Consider the following 17,640-nt stretch of genomic DNA (forward strand, 5'->3'; position numbering starts at 1 on the left):
AAATCACTTTGTCCCATAAAACTACGAATATGCTAGTCGTGGTCAGTGATTATAGAGAGGCTGTTACATTGTGACAATTTTGCAGAGGTCATGGCTTTATGAGGGCAATAGTTGATTACCAAATTGCTTGTTTGGAGTTTTGTGGTGAAATGAGAACCATTATTAAGAAATGTGATATAAAATAATAACTTGCAATAGCTGGCGACATAGCTGTCCTTTATATGAAATTATACAGCCCTTGTGTGGTGTCTGCAATATCGCTCCATGGATTTGAACAGCGTCTGTCTATTTAATGATCTGACTAAACTGAAATAAATTGACTGCCAGGAAGCAAAGAGATAACCAGCACATATTTTAATGATCTTTAACATTCTACTTTTTCTTCTTTCTAGCTGTCACTCAATCCACACTATGGAACATGAGTTTTATGAATGTCCAGAGTACCTGTCTAACACCACAGCAGATGTGGAGAGGATCGTAGAGTATGAGTATGAGGTACAGTCTTGCATCATCTTTTCAGTGATCCCTCTTAAGAGTATGTGTTACATTTTTTCTAACCAGCCACTGTTAGGGACTTCTTCCTCACACCTCACATACACTAACTTCTTTGCTAAAAGAAAACAAAATCACCTTTTTGTTTGAACCTACACCAAATTTACAAATGAAAAGAACTTAGTGGAACAATAAGATAAAGGAAACCTTGCATCCTTTAGAAGAACAAACATGGGGATAATATATGCTATGAAATGATCTGGATGGACAACCTATAATAAGATAATCTGGCAGCTAGCTAGGCTAGACTGTTTAGGTTAGGTTTTAATTTTACGCTACAATTCTAGGAGTCCATAGCACTAGCAATAACACAGCCCAAGCATTTGCTTTTAAAAGATCAAATTTCCATTATGAATGAACACTGAATTCAGTTATAACAAAATGAAAGCAGTTGCCACCTTGCAGTGCAATAAAGTAATTGTTTAACTTAATAGCAAAAACTGTAGCAAAGTTGACAAAATTAGCTAAAAAAAAAAACCAAACTGCTGTGAACTCAGACATGTAGATTTATTTACACAAGTGGCCAATCCTGCTATACAAGTACACATGTACTTCTTCCATAGGAATTAGGTGGGTAAGTAAGCCAGGTTCTTTACTACTACAGACCTCTGAAACAATGCACTTTCCACATATGATATCAAAGTGGTAATGATTTAGGTTCGTTTTGCAGCCACAGGACATGGGCACTTTGCTGTCATTGAGTTGACCATGAACTACACTGTATGCCAAAATATTCTTATTCTGGAATCAAATGTGAGGCTGTCTGTCTAAAACTTGGTCCTGCAACAGGGCAATAATCCCAACAGCAGACCTACGAGAGAATAGCTGAAAAAGAAATGAATCAAGGTGTTGCAATGGCTCCGTCCCAGAGATCAACCTGACTGAAATACTGTGTATGGACCTTACAGAACAGTGCAAAAACACGTCTGCAAACCTTAATGAACCGAAGCAGTGCTGTAAAGAATAGTGGGCCAGAGTTCCTCCACAACAAAGTGAAAAACTGATAAAAATCAGACAGAAAATGATTACTTCAAGATATTTCTGGTTCTACAAGCTCTTGGATTATTGGGTTGTCCTTAGTTTTTTACAGTAATGCAGAGAGTCCTGTGAAACCTTTTCACATAACTGCACATATTTCTGCATTCTTAAAGTTTTCTCCTGGCACCAGCAGTTTAAAATTCATAAATTAAAATACCAAAATCTGATATTTGATCACGACCAACGGCATTTCCAGTTTACATCCTTTGCTTTCTGCTATTTCTCTCTTGTTTCTGCAACTGACTTTCCAATAAAAGTCCTTCAGTACGCATCAAAACTCTGCAATTTGTTATCTGGACCTAAAGACAGACATTGCACAATACCTGTGGAATAAAAACCTCATTTAGCTAATGATATTATTTTAATAAGAACAGATAAAACTTATTTTCCATTGATGTAGGAGAACAGAGGACACCATGTGTCAGTTATACACAATCTAAGAAGATAATACAAGGTTGGCCAAGATGTACGATGCTCACAAATCTAACAATACAAGAAAAATTGCAGACTGCAGTAATAGAAGAAAATTGGCCACCCCTTGTCAAAGCAGCATCTGCTCTTTAGATTGTTTTGTATAGCATAGCAAAGTCCCTGGATTTAGTGCGGAAGGCCATTCTTCATATAATTGTACAAAAAGAAAATCCCTCTCTGAAAAGCCTCCCAGTTGAATTACCTGTATGTTTTATTCACGGGCAGTTAGTTTCCCTTTTATCACGAACTGTCTGTCAGAAATATTTGTGCGCCTTTTCAGTCAGTCACTTCAAGCTGAATAGAAATTGTGAATATGTTGTGGATGAAGAGCAAGCACTCACTGTTTCAGTGAGAGGGGAAAAAACTGTGGCATTTTAATTAAAGTGGCTAATCATTTCAAACAGCATCTGCTGTATATCATAACAAGAGTCTTTAGCTGTGGAATTCAAGGCAAGTTCTTTACTAATGCCAGAATGCTAACATGTTCACAGTATATACACAGCTATGCAATATTTAGCATGTCAATTATAATCCTAGCTTCTCATGACTGCCTAATTAGCTATTAGCAATGTACAGCTGAAGCTGAATGGAATTTCAATTGTGAGGTCATTGTTTTAGACCAGTAATTAACTTGTTAAAGTTAGGTGTCAGGGGACCACTTAAAATACACTGATCATTCATCACGTTTAGCTGACAAGGCATTTAACAAACAAGCACAAATGTGGTGCTGCCTTATAGGTGCTATTGTAAACATGATGGGATCATCATTAAGATGTGTTCTCTGAGCACCAATAATGACAAACCACAGCTGTGCAAATTCCAAGGCAATGCGTCCTACATCAGGACCATGTGTATTGAGCAAGGTTTTGTTAGCAAACTGCTGAGTTTATCACAACCCACTTCGGTATGTACACCTGTTTAACTGCTTGTTAATGCTAATATCTAAATAGCTCATCAAATGACGGCAACTTGATGCATTTAGGCATGAAGACAAGGCCAAGATGACTACTGCAGCTAAAATTCAAACAGAGCATCAGAATGGGGAAGAAAGATGATTTAAGTGACTTTGAACATGGCATGGTTGGTGATACCAGACAGGCTGGACTGAGTATGAAACTGCTGATCTACTGAGATTTTTCTGCACAATCATCTCTGGGTTTATAAAGAATGTTCTGAAAAAGAAAAAATCAATTCAGCGGCAGTTCTCTGTGGTAGAGAAGAATGATCAGACTGCTTATAGCTAATAGGAAAGCAGTAGGAACTCAAATAACCATAATTACAACCGCACATTCAGTATCTCTGAATGCACAACACATTCACCCTTGAAGTAGATGGGCTACAGCAGCAAAAACCAACACTGGGTGCCATTCCTGTCAGCTGACAACAGGAAACTGAAGCTATAATTCACACGGGTTCACACGGGTTCAACAAAATTCACAGTTTACCGGCAGTATCTTCTGTTGGCTGCTTGCAGCAAGGTAGTGTGCCATGTCACAAAGATTGATCTCAAACTGGTTTCTTGAACATAACAATGTACTCAATTGGCCTCCACATTCACCACGTTTAAATCCAATAGAGCACCTCTGGGATGTGGTGGAGCAGGAGATTCACATTATGGATGTTCAGCTGACTAATCTGCAGCAGTTGTTTGCATATATATACTATTGTGCCAGTATGGACCAAGTATCTGAAGACGAATTAAAAAAGTTCTCAAGGCAAAATGGGGTCCAACCTGATACTTGGTGTGCCTAATAAAGTGCCCATTGAGTATATATCGTTTGGTTGAGTGGATGATTTATGCTTATTGTTCTTAAATTTGCTAATCTCTAAGTTTCTTTTTCCTTCTTTCTAAAATCTTGTGATTAAAAGAGCACATTTACCACATGCACTTGCAAGTGTCTCCATTGTGACAGATGAACCATACCAATCAGCCAGTAGACCTCAATATCATGCCAGGTGACAGTGATGGGTGATATTTGCTACTCCCGAGGTGCATTCGCTGGTTTAATAGGCACTTCCTGGTTCAGTGAACTGCATTGTGGGTCATTAGGGTATTGTCTGCTGCCAGCTGTGGTCTTACCTTTACAGTCGTCTGGATAAAAGATTCTCCTGTGTGGGTCGGGGGAAGGTTGAGGGGCGGAGGGCTTGTGTGTGGTAATAGCAGTAGTATCAGAAGAAGGTCAGCACACACATCTATGCACAAGCACACACATCAAATCAGCTGTCTACACTTTCCTCTGTCCATTCATGTGTATCTAACTGAAACATGAATTGCTTTCCTGTTGGATGAAACAGAATAGGGCTGCAATTCCCAGGAACATTACTTCTGACTGACAGGTTTAGCTTCACTTCAGTTTGATCGTACACATGGGTACCCCTGCAGTCATAATACCCTGCCAAATGTACCATACCACAATATCGTCAAGTAGCAACAGACTTTCAAAGTAGTTTTTATGTGGATGCTTTGATTACTATTCTAAAAGATAAAGCAAGCCATTGCATTTAGGGTACCCAGTACCATGCGGGTATGGAAATGGGTATTTTCTTCAGACACATCTTTTATATCCACCTACCAGGCAAAGTAATATTGAGGAACACCGGATTTTAATGAAGACTCAGTGTGATCACCAGGTTGCATAGTGTGGTTAATAAAGTGGCAGCTGCCTGCCAGACAGCATTCAGTTATCTGTTTGCCAAATTAATCCTCTTCTAATGTCGTAATTATGGACTGTCAACAGGTGCCAAACTTCAAATGCTGAATTTTTAATCTTCCAAACCAAGATTGAAGCAAATACTGGTATGCAAACAGATGTGCAAGAACAAAGGGTCCTATTGAGCGCTGGGTTGTGGAAGTATAAAGCAAAATGAAAAAATGCAAAAAGGCCTAGTACCACTTTCTCTGGATTAAAATGAAACAAATTTGAAAGAATTAAGAAAAAACAAACGTACCATGAAACTGCAATATTTCTGCAGTTATTTAGAGCTGTAACTAAAATCTCTGCACCAGGTACATTTCTGTGTTTCAAAACCCACAGCCCCAATTTATAGCTTGGTTTTTGGACACTCTGCCCCTAACAAATAGTATTTCCCTATAAACCTGGTAAAGACTACTACTACTACAGTCACATCCGTTTAATTCCCTAATGCTTAATCAGTTGAATTCAACTAAGCTGAAATATCTCTAACATAACTAACAGTTAAAAGCTGAAAAGCTCAGTGAAGCTGAAGCAAAATGTGAACAGTAAGCCTGAAAAACAAGTAAAATACAGAATGAACAAATATTACCTATTTACCGCAATAAATGGCAATCAGTGGGAAGCCTGTCATTTAAAATCATCCACAATCTTTTTTGGATCACTATAAATTCAAAGACCGCTACTTCGAAACAGCTAAAGCTGAAAGGACATCATCAGCATCCTCATCAGCCACAATGAGGACACAATGAGGCAGTGAACATTACACTTGGCAGCTATTTCTTTTAAAATGAAACATGAAGTAACAGTTAAGTGCATATAAAAGTGAAATGTTACTACCAGATGTTTAATGTGGTAATAAAATGCCACCCATTGTCAATGTGTCGTTATTTCTCCCATACATTTGTAACATGTGGTAAATGTGATCATCCCTGTTTAGGCTGGGAAACCACATCAATTGTCATATGCATTGCAAGCCGGATGAAATGACTTTTTAAGTCATTGCTGTGCCATGCTCCAAACTCAGCGGCACAGATTATGATCCAATCATCACTAATCAAATCACTTCATAGCTTTAGCACCCGTGGATCCACTGAAACCTGGCGAACCGCCCAATGTGCACTGACGTTAGGCATTAGTGCTGCCTGATCTCACTGCATGCAGTTGTTATTTCACTGCCAGGGGCTGTACAAATCAACCAGTGTACTAAACTGCTGAGGAGTGTGGCTTGTCAAAACCAGCACATGGTGTTGCAATATTGTAAACTCCTTTGCACGCCCCACCCAATCTCTGAAGGTCAGGGCTGCTTCCACAGGGGGATAAAATGCCAAAGAAATTAATTTCTTCCCCCTGTCAGACTTTGCTATCGTGGTTTCCCATGACAGAAAAAAAGGGGGCTGGGGATTTTTAATTCTCGCCCCCTATGAACACCACACCCACCCTCAGCGTCTTTATACCCCACAATCTATCCCACACAATCCATCCCCCACCCCGCCTTTCATATCACAGCAGTGAAATGAATTTGGCACTGAGGGGTTAATAAAGATTACCATTGGAGTTATCTTTATGCATTACATTTAGACACAGCTGAGATCAAAAGGAACCAGTTGTGAGTCAGGTAAATTGAGAGAAATTTCCTGTGGGAGGGTATCAGTGAATGAAATGGCATCAAAACAGCCATCAAAGATCTGCACAGTATGCTGCCACATGTTCGGTTTAGGTTTGACAGACTTTCATGTTATTGATTGACAGATCGCTTGACAGGGCTCCATTTGAGCCTATATCTATATATATGATGTCATGCGATACTTGGACTATATAAATTATTGTGCTGTATGTGTTTCTGCTTGCTTATCGTGTTTGGTGATCACTGCAGTTATATGTCTCTCTGAAGCAACACCCGGTAAAACAACGTGGAACTGAAAAACCTGCTCGGCCTGTACATTCTCGATGCTGAAAATACCCAAATTCAAAAGGCTTCCTCACAAATCTTCTGTTGATTAAAAAATCTGGTATCAGTATGACTGACTAGCACCCTGCTAATCTGGCAACAAGCTGCAAAGACTGATAGGTTTTTGTACACGATAACACAACGACTGACTACACTATAAGTCTTTACTCAGAAAGTATATAAAGTCAAGTAAGAAATTAAGTTTTCAAAGGACTCTGAAGAATGTGCAGTCTCGTGAAAAACTGCCTTGTAGAATCACCTTTACCTGCAATAACTTGAAGGTCTTGATTCTCTTCTGTTTTTAAGCCATTCTGTTGAAGATTTGCAGGTGTTGTAGTGGTAATCATTGTCCTGTTGCATGACCCAGTTTGGGCCAAGCATTAGCTGTCAGACAGAGGACCTTACTCTAGAATACTCTGGTATACAGAGGAGTTTGTAGCTGACTCAATGATTGCAGTCTGTGTCCAGATCCCGCGGCTGCAAAACAATACCTTTCTTTTGAATAAAATGGTCCAGATCAAAGAGTCCTTACTGTTTTTCTTTTTATGTGTGTGCGTGTTTCTGCAACAGGAAGTGGAGCTATGCAGGCAGAACAGCCAAGAAAAGCTGGGCCTGACACTGTGCTACAGGACTGATGATGAGGAGGACACTGGGATCTATGTGAGCCAGGTGGGGACAGAAACAACACTTTTCCTTTGAAGTTTTGATAGAAAACTGTCCTGCAGTGAAGCCCTTAAAAATAAAAAATGATTAAATTCAATAAGAGACAAAGCTGCCTGATCACGTAATAAACTGGGGGCCCCATGATCAGCTTTGTTAGGAGTGATAAAAAGTCAAAGAAAGGATGAAATCACAGAAGAATTCTTGTTTTTACATGCGAAAGCAGAGCACGTGTTTGCCAGTCAAATATAAACTCAGAATAAGACATGCATGAACAAAAAGGAACTCAGCTTTGAAATGTGATTCCCTTCCTGACTTTCTCATTCCCTCCTCTTAAACAAGTTTGAATTGAAGGTTTTAATAAGCTCTGAGCGACAACCCCCAACACACAATATATTAAATGGCACATTTAGTGGAATCCACCATCTGAATGCCAAACGCACAAATCAAAGAAGAAATGCATTACGGATGTTCTTTTTTTTTTAATTCAAATGATTTGCGCTGCTTCCTGTTGAAAAAAAACCCCTTAAATAACACAAAATGAAAACAAATTAGTGCATTTTTCCATGACAGAGCTGAATGAATGATAGAATTATAGGGGCTGCGAAACGAATTCAATAAATGTTTAGTTTGACTGCAGGTGCAATTTCAATCCCATTATGAACACAAAAGGCAAGGCTGGGAAAAGTAAGAGCTACAGTGAGGATTAGCTCAGCAACACAAGGAGATAAATGGCAGAAACACAAAGACATGCTGTGTGGTTAGCTCATTTTCAGTCTTTTCAGAAATAATTTCATACACACTGTAACTCTGCGAGATGTCACTTGTTCCTCCGGTTTTTCACCTGTTAGTTTTCGAAAAGCATGAAAAGGAGAAAAAAAGGGAAAGAAAAAAAGCGCAGGCACCTGCTGAACCTCGGCAGATTGTGACGGCTCCAACTGGCATAACAGATCTATTTTTATACGTTTGATAGAAGGATAGAAATGCTAATTCCCAGTATTATAATGCATGCGGTATTGGTGTAAATTCCAGAAAGGCATGCTTTTTTTTTCTTCGACCCCACTCCACCAAGTTTCGCTTTTTCTGCATATCGCTAAATCTCTTGATCTTCAATGCAAGAACAACAAAGTTTATGAAGTGGTTGTTGAGGGCTTTGGGTTATAGCTTATATGCATATCCACTGAGATGCATTTTGAAAAATATGCACTGCTGTTTCATTCTGCTAAACACAACCATGTTTATGCCACAAACACATGTGATTTTTTTTAAATGTTTTTAGTTTCTTCTTTCCCTTCTTTCTCTCATTGCTTTTATTCACTGCTTCGTATGTATCTCCATTTCCTTTACATGACACAAGTACCTGAGAAAATCAACCCGAATCATATCAAAAATAGGAGGCAAGAAAAACGAGTGTCATCTCTATATCAAAAAACAGACTTTTCTCCTAACATGACATAAAAGAGCGGCGGCACAAGTGTGGTGCATCGCTGCTGTCTTTTCGAGATACAGAGCTGTGTGGTGATTGGCTGTCAGCATTGATTTTCAACTTCTTTTGTGCAGGTTGAGCCGAACAGCATAGCGGCAAAAGACGGGCGCATAAAGGAAGGAGATCGTATTCTGCAGGTGGGTATTTTCATGTCAGTGCCCGAAGTACATGAACAGCAGGTTATGTTATGAACTGACTCTGTGTCTGTGCGCAAGTATTCTTCACAGTCACATCACTGGCAGCATGTGATCTTAATATCAGCCGTACAACCGAAACAAGACAAAAAAAGAAAGAAAGAAAACAGCAATGTTGTTTTTCTATGTTTAACCTGGACATCCGCCAGCTTGTTTTCGAGGCGGTCCTTTTTAGAGAATATCCAAGCGGCTGGTGTCTCCAGTCTTGGAAAGCTTATGTATTTTTAATCACCTCGTTTTACTAGGGAAATTAAAGTCCTTAGCTGCAGTTACACCAGGCATTACATCCATTCTAGGATCGCTGTCTTTCTCTGGCAATTTCTCACTGTTCCTCATTATGCAGAAACAGCCATGGGGTCACAGTGCGTACAGTGTAAAGATGGCACAATTAGCTGTGTATAGACGAGACGGGCTGTCAGCACTTTATTTATTAACGGTGAGAAATGTCAGTATTTTCAATAAATTGTTCTGAAGCCTTAGGGATTTTAAACAACAAAATATGTGCAGTTCTTTACCTTCAGTTCAATGTAATATATATAGCGCCGTATCACAACATCAGATTGAGTTAAGGTACTTTATATTGACTGCACAACATAAAAATAAAAAGCTGAGAAAACCCTACAATCATGTGACCTTCTATGACCAAGTGCTTTGGCGACAGTGGGAAGGAAAAACGATTTTTTAACAAGAAGAAAACTCCAGCAGAACCAGGCTCAGGGAGGTGTGGCCATCTGCCACGACCAATTGGGAATGATCAGATGAAAACAGGACAAGACAGGACATGCTGTGGAAGAGAGCCAGATATGAATAATAGCTAATTACTATTCGATATTACATTTAAATGTCTTAAATAATTTTCCTACTGGTATGCAGGATAAACAGTGAAAGGGCTTGCAGGTGTGTGTGACCAAGGTCCCTCGTTGGGTCTTACGCTGAGCTGCCTGATGGATTTTATGTTTTTATTTTTTGATCTTAGCCTGTTATTTTGTATTTTCTTATATTCATACACATGTTCAGATAAAATATGAATTAATATGTCAGTGCATATCAGTAAGTGCATGTATTTCTACATTTATTTAAATACCCTCATAGTACTCATGCAACTAATTCACTGTAAATGTAAATGCTTTCCGCTTCATTGGCTTGCACCAATATGTTGCTGGGCTATTTAAGCCTCTAGAGACACACAGTCTGTGAGGTGTGCCGCTGGCTTATAGAACTGTTTGCCTCTGGCCTTTAAGTTCTTTAGAAGACAATTAAAAAATGAGGCTTCAAAGCAATCACTTATCTTTAGATTTTACTGTGTCTCAGGAACACACAGTGATTCAGAGGGATAAAAACTCAAGAGTTCTCAAGGGTCTATCTTAAACACTTAACACAGACTCAATATTATTTTTTTAGCATGTTACAGAACTGATCTCTTTCTGACGCAAAATCTGATCATTTCAATCTAACAATCACAATTTTGTTGTTTTTTTAATGTGTCTTTACCTGCACCTTTTTCTCCCTCCCAACATCCCATCCTCTGCTTCTTTTAAGCGTGTCTCAGTGTAATCCTTCACATTTCGGTTTCTGTTGTTGTCTCCCCAAAAACACCAACATGATTTTTGTATGAATTTCCTTTGATTTTTGTTTTTAATTCCATGTGTTGTATTTACCTTCTATTATTGTTGTTTCTTCTATTTCTTGTTTCTTTATTTCGTTCTTTTTTTTTTGTGAGCTTTTACAGTATTTTTCTATTTGCTACTGTTTTCATAAGTTGCAGTTGCATTTGACCTCTCTGGGCCCCCGTACTTCTGGACTTTTATTGGGACAGTATGTCTCTTTGGCAGTGGCTTAAACAGTCCTAAAGAGTGGTTGTGGTTTGCACCACAAAACAAAGTGACCCACACTGTTCCTTTTTTTAATAACAAGTGGAAAATGACAGGTGGATCGTGTTACAGCCAGCAAGTGCAGTGTTAGATCCCACCACAGCAGCCTGGATCTCATTTTTCTGGTGGACACCCTGAATGTGTAGCCTATGACATTCACACAAAGGAGTTATTTATTCATATTGCATAAATCAGATAAGTCGTCTTATTATTGATGACCTCGGTAAGCAACATCTCAACTTGCTTCTAGTCTGAACAACAATATACCAACATTACTCCTCCTCCATATTTATTGCATTCAGCACTCCATTCTCTCTACACTGTTTCTGTTTCCCGGTACTATGAATGATTGTGGGGAGCAAGGCCTGCTGTACTCCTGGCCCTATTATCTTCTTCTGACAGGCCCATTACTCTAGTGAGGAAAAGATGAACGCCACCTGTCAAAGAACAGTTAATTGTATGTCTGGATGGTTTGGTGAGAGTAGACTCTTGTGAGGTCGGACTATGCACTCTCGAGTGAGTCTCTTTGCCATGAGTGTAGCAGCGAAGACGTGGAGAGTGCCAAGAAAGAAATGTATTAAAAAAAAGAGAGGAATGGAGGAAGAAAAGGGGATAAAAGGGGATAAAGATCAAAAGACAGTGTGGTCAAGGTGGCTTGCTAAAACATTTGAATTCATTTTATTTGTGGTAGGTATATGGAGAAAAAGCATTTAATTTCTTTTGTAAGATATGCAGACTTTTGTGTATCAGTTCTTTCTCACTGACAGAACCATCTATTCTCATCTTGATGTACAGATAAATGGCTGTGAAGTACAAGACAGAGAGAAGGCTGTTGCCCTGTTGTCAAGTGAAGAAGCAAGGAGCATCACACTACTGGTGACAAGGCCAGAAATCCAGGTAAACACACATACACACCTACGCAGCCTTCCTGCCCTATCTTGACAGCTGGTGTCATGTCAAATAAAAGCACCTGCCTCCCGTTCCATTCCTGCCAGTGTGATTGGAGTTCCTGCTGACACACAAACACTTTCATTCAAAGCCAAAGAGAAAGAGGGAGGTTTCTGACAAGATGTTGTGATTTCAGTTGGATGAGGAGGCTGGATGGCTGGACGATGAGCAACAGGAGCTCATGGAGGAGATCCTCGAGGAGAGGAGGAAGCAGAAGGAACATGGCTTTGACAAGGGAGATGAGGTAAGAGGGTACGCTAAGTGAAGCAACCAACGGACAAAGTGGCCATTAAAAGTACAGTGGTGAAGAGAGACTGTTTTGGCGTTGTTCTAGGCTAAGGAGGGGAGGAGGCGCGAAGGCCCCGAGACAGACCCAGGAAATGCTGGAGTGATTAGATGTCTGGGCTGTGTTATGTGTCTATTTCAGTGATTTTATATTGGGGTCAAAACTAACCAGACAAACAAACACAAAAAACCCCCACAAAAAATGTTTACTGAAAAATATCAAAAACTAAGAAATACCAGGGCAAATGGATGGTAAATAAACTATTAAGTAATAATAAAGATTGTACTTGAAAAAGCAGCAAGTTGTATATAGTATTAATAAAATATTTTTTGGAAAATATGCAAATTAATTGTAATTTTGAACAAATGATAATAATAAAATGTTTTTTCTCTATATTAATTACATGACTAATTATGCTTTAAGATGAAATATGTTTTGCTATCATCATCATTATTAATATTATTATTATTTTGCTTCTCACTGTAAATTAATGTATGTTACATATTTAGATAGATGAGGGTTAAGCTAAGGTTTTATAGCATCACAGCATGAACTAAAGCATGAGAACCTGTTTGACCGAGAAAGTGAGGTATGGACGTTCTTGACTAGTTATTTTCACCACCTGCTGTACTTGAGCTGACTGACCCTCAACATGTACTTTTGAAAACAATTCAGACATTGCCCTTGCTGCTGTGCCGATATTATCCTAAAACAGCAGTCTAGCTATCTGCAGGCTTTTAAATCCTTATGCACCACCTAGCTTAGCTTCATGTAGTTCACTGAAACCTTGATGGTGTTAGTTTTTTTAATCTTTGTTTATGTCCAAAGATAAAGCAGCCAAGTACATGTTTTATTTTTTTAGAAATACTTTACCTTTTAATACCTTTTCTCCTGTACTTAGTGGAAGCCTATACTGAATTTTTACTTATTAATACTTTGTGAAACTGCAGTGGTCCCTCGTTTATTGCGGTAGTTACGTTCTAAAAATAACCCGTGATAGGTGAAATCCGCAAAGTAGCCAACTTTATTTTTTACAATTATTACAGATGTTTTAAGGCTGTAAAACCCCTCACTACACAGTTTATACACTTTTCTCAGACAGGCATGAACATTTTCACACTTTTCTCTCTTGTTTAAGCACTCTCAAAGTTCAAACCTTTGTAGAAAAATAAGTCCAGTATTGTAGAAACCAAAAGCACCCGCGGTTGCCTTTGACTGTGCAAAACGTTTCTTCAACAGTGTTGTGTTTGTTCGGGAGAAAACTTACAAACATACAGTACAGCACTTCAGAGTCACACTGCTAGCGATCGAAGATTTATGTAAATTTGACAAGCTAAACACATTCTGTACTGTACAGGAGATACGGCACGAGATTGATTGACAACGGTCTATTGCCAATCAGGACGTAGAACACAATGCACTGTAAGGAAACAAACAAAAAAATAAAAGCATGCAAAATTGCACCAAAAAAATCTGCGAAACAGCGAGGCCGCGAAAAGTCAACCACGTTATAGCGAGGGACCACCGTAAATCATTGACAACAAAGAATTTATGGTCTTACAAATGATTGAAACATTCATTAAGTAATACATCTGTTTCTCTTTTAATACTCCAGAATCAAGCTGAAGAAGGGATGACAACAGACTCAGCTACATGTTCTTCCAACAATCAAGACAGTGGGTTTGGACGCAGTACGGACAGTCCGGAGCACCAACCACTGCTGGCTAAACTTCAAAGAAGGAGCCCAGCTCATTGCCTAAGGGAGCGGTGGCGGGCAGAGCATCCCCACACCAAGCGAGGAGCTGTTGTCCCACGGGAAAACCAGAGCACGAGAACACTGTCCACAGGCCAAGGCCACGAAGGGGTAGGGAGTGTTCGCAATAGTGGAGGTGGGATCTTAGGTTTGGAGAATCGCTTCCAGCAACTCTTGGAGCTCAAGTGTCAGATCCGAAACGGGGGTGAGTGTGGGGTGTACTCAATTCGACACAGTATAGAGTGTAGCCTTACTGAACAAGGGGGAGAGGATGGCGATTGCGTAGATGACATAGGGGGAGGGGTGGAGCAGGAGTTGAGGATGCTAAACGAGGAACTGCGCAGCATTGAGCTCGAATGCCAGAGCATTATGCAGGCCCATCAGCTTCGCCAGTCCCATCAGCAGGAGCACTCACAGCCGTCGCCCTGTTCACCAGGAAGGAGCACCAAAGATGGACACAAGCGGCACAGCAGGCTGGCTGACATTCACGAACACCCAGAGAGGTTGGAAGCCGATAAGATGCGCGAGAAGGATAGCTCCAGTGCCTACAACACAGCAGAAAGTGCACGCTCAACACCACTGGGTATGGAGAGATCTCCTGACCACTCTCTGCAGAGACACATCAGCATTACCAACCAGAAAAACCTCAGACTGGCTTCTTCCACACCCTCAAGCCCTATTCCTATCCCCAAGCCCCAGGGCACATCTAGTCATAGCAGACAAGCAGATCCAGGTCCTGTAATCTCAAGCAGCCCTGATCAGAGCAACCCTTCCAGGTCTGAGTCGGACCCTGCTCTGCCTGCAGATGATGAGAGGTGTGAGAAGAAAGGGAGGACCAGAGAGTCAAGGAGAGGGCTTCCTTACGCTTCTTCATATCACACGACCCCTTATCATGGCCAGGGAGGATCTAAGCAACTTCAGGTATAATGCATGTGAACCTGATGCTGCTGTGGCTTTGAGTAAAGCGCATTTGAAGAACACCTCGTTGTTAACCCTGTTTTCTTTGTTGCAGAGCTACATGCAGCTGCTACAGCAGCATTCATCCGTGGAGTATTCTCAGAGCCAGCTGAGTCTCCTCAGTGTCTGCCGAGATCCCGTGCACCGTAACGGACGCCCTGGGGAACCACGACTAGAGTGGAAGGTCAAAGTTCGAGCTGACGGGACGCGATACGTTGCCCGGAGGCCTGCTCGTGATCGCATACTGAGGGAGAGGGCGCTAAGGATCAGAGAGGAGAGGAGTGGAGGCATGACCACAGATGATGACGCCATGAGTGAGATGAAGATGGGCCGCTACTGGAGCAAAGAGGAGAGGAAGCAGCACCTGGCACGTGCCAGGGAGCAAAGAAAGAGGAGGGAGTTTATGCAAAAGAGCCGCCTGGAGTGTTTAAAGGAGGGACCACTGAGTGGAGCTGAAGGCAGGAAGGAGATCAATATCTTGGAGCTCAGTCACAAAAAGATGATGAAGAAACGAAATAAAAAGATCCTGGATAACTGGATGACTATTCAGGAGCTGATGAGCCATGGGGCCAGAGTCCCAGAGGGCTCCAAAGTCCATAATGCCTTTCTTTCTGTCACAACTGTGTAATAAAAGATATTAAGTCAGGTAGACGGCAATCGAGGAACTACTGCTTGTTTTTTCTTCTTTTTTTTTTTTAAGTGTACATTTCTGAGATTAAATCAAATACGTTAACGCCGAAGACGTCTGTAGCATTCCCAAAGCAACTCTGGAACTAACACTTTAAGAATGTTTGAATAGTTCAACAATCAATTGCAAGACCTCGGCCATACAAACTGTTTTTTACGCTGGCATTTTGGTAACGCTCCCTGCTTCTGGTAGCGCGTTGGTTCAAACAGATTCGCGTAACAGACTGAGGGACCAACACATTAACCTTGTGTATACCACGTACTGTGTCTCCATTACTCTCGTTTCTTTTGTTTCATTGCACATGAAGCGACTTCACTTGCCTCGATCGAGGTGTTTGGCTGTTTTTTTTATAATGGGGGAAATAGGATATTTTTCACACAGCTTTTTGTAAAGAAATTTTTACACTGAATGTCAAAGTACTGTAAGCATTTTATTCTAATTTCTTATTTATGTTTATTACCACCAAATCGTCGATGTCAGAAGTGACACTAATTGATTGTATTGTAGCCCGCGGTGAGAGAGACCTCATTACATTGCTAAAGGACTACGACTCCACATCTAAAACCACTGCTTTTATTGTGTTGATAAAGTCACTTGAGTCAGACGTGTCTGATAAGCAGCACTGAATTTAAGGCACTGAAAGACTCAATTTTGCCATCTCAAAAGCTCATTTTGTTCATGAGCTGGGAGGGCTTTTTTGATACAGCTTTACCTCAACTTACAGAACAAACTGACCTGTCAAGTATTTGAATTTTGGGGCAAAAGGAATGGCTGACCTTCAACCCTCCCTTTGAAACATAATCGCGTGAATTGTGTTAAACATGTTAAACAGACTCTTATTTATATAGTTTACTGTCGTTTGTATTTATTGTAAAGTCATTTTTATAGTCTGTCTAAAATGTTTCGGTGCAGCTAGCCTTGAAAAGGCAACACTTTTCAAGGCGCTGTCAATGAAAATGTATAATATTTGCAGCCTTTCAACTCAGTCTGCTGTTTTCACTGTAAAGTTAATTGACGAGGCCTTGAGTTCAGTATTTGTTGATGGTGATATTTGTAATAAAAGAACAATAAGAAAAAAAAATGTGTAGAAAGATATTTTTTCAGTCAGTAATCACCTCCTGTTCAACTGCATATCTACCCAAATATCTAATAAACCAGTCACATTCTTAGTTATCCTGCAATAGGCTTAATCTACTGGAGACTTCCCATGATGAATTGAGCATTTCTTCTTCACTCATCATTAGCACTTATTAAAAACTCGCTCTCTCTACTATATATTGCTATTTGTCCTATTCTCTTGTCCTGCTCTCTTCTCTTTCCCCTCACATCCACCCAGTGGTGGTGGATGACTGCCACTCCCTGAGCCTGCTTCTGCCAGAGGTTTCTTCTTGTTTAAAGTTATTCTTTCCCACTGTTGCCAAGTGCTTGCTTACAGCGGGTTTTCTGATCGTTGAGATTCTTCCTAACACCACGTGCTACTCCTGTCAGCTAAGAAAAGTAAACTGAGGCTACAATTTATACAGACTCATTCAGATAGTAGGACGAGAACGTGACATAAACATGAAAGCATGGATGCATCCTGCCTTGTATTTACAGCTCACAGTGGTGGTGTAATGGAAATATGATCTCGGCACTTTTAAATCCCTTTCGTACTTACTGAATATTGTTTAACTGTCACACCCAACCTGAGTGTTTTTGCTGACCATATCGATCCCTTTATGACCATATTCTGATGGTTGCTTCCAGCAGGATAACACATCACGTCAGCTCAAATTGTCTCAAACTGGTGTCTTGTCCATGTCATTGAGTTCCTTTAGGATGTGGTGGAATACGTTGAGTCATATCATGGATCTGCAGCCAGCAAATATCTCGCAAGTGTGTTATGCTGCTGTGAATTAAGGAGTTCTGAAGGTATATCTGGTGAGTGTATACTGGAGCAAATTTGCATTCAGTAAATTATTTCACACAGCCTTTAAAGCTGTGTTTTTCTAACCTAATTGTTGATAATGAAACATGACTATAGCTCTGAGGATCCCAGTTGTTCTACATTCAGATAGTAAACACTATCTGACAGGTAATAAGCACTTTTTCA

At 40.3% G+C, this 17,640-nt stretch overlaps 1 protein-coding gene across 1 annotated transcript in view; it reads left to right on the top strand.

The window, feature by feature from the left end:
- Positions 1 to 16,605, top strand: part of pdzrn4 (PDZ domain containing ring finger 4) — a 44,377-nt gene extending 27,772 nt beyond the window's left edge. Inside the window, exons 4-10 of the mRNA XM_006780633.3 lie at positions 393 to 495; positions 7,276 to 7,374; positions 8,926 to 8,988; positions 11,712 to 11,813; positions 12,001 to 12,108; positions 13,766 to 14,824; positions 14,916 to 16,605. Coding sequence (XP_006780696.1) covers positions 393 to 495; positions 7,276 to 7,374; positions 8,926 to 8,988; positions 11,712 to 11,813; positions 12,001 to 12,108; positions 13,766 to 14,824; positions 14,916 to 15,488 — 2,107 coding nt within the window. The 3' untranslated portion in view covers positions 15,489 to 16,605. The remainder of the gene's footprint in view (positions 1 to 392; positions 496 to 7,275; positions 7,375 to 8,925; positions 8,989 to 11,711; positions 11,814 to 12,000; positions 12,109 to 13,765; positions 14,825 to 14,915) is intronic.
- The last annotated feature ends 1,035 nt before the right edge of the window (positions 16,606 to 17,640 follow it).

Source organism: Neolamprologus brichardi, chromosome 17, assembly GCF_056152115.1.
Source record: "Neolamprologus brichardi isolate AB-2024 chromosome 17, ASM5615211v1, whole genome shotgun sequence".
In the NCBI taxonomy this organism is placed as follows: Eukaryota; Metazoa; Chordata; class Actinopteri; order Cichliformes; family Cichlidae; genus Neolamprologus; species Neolamprologus brichardi.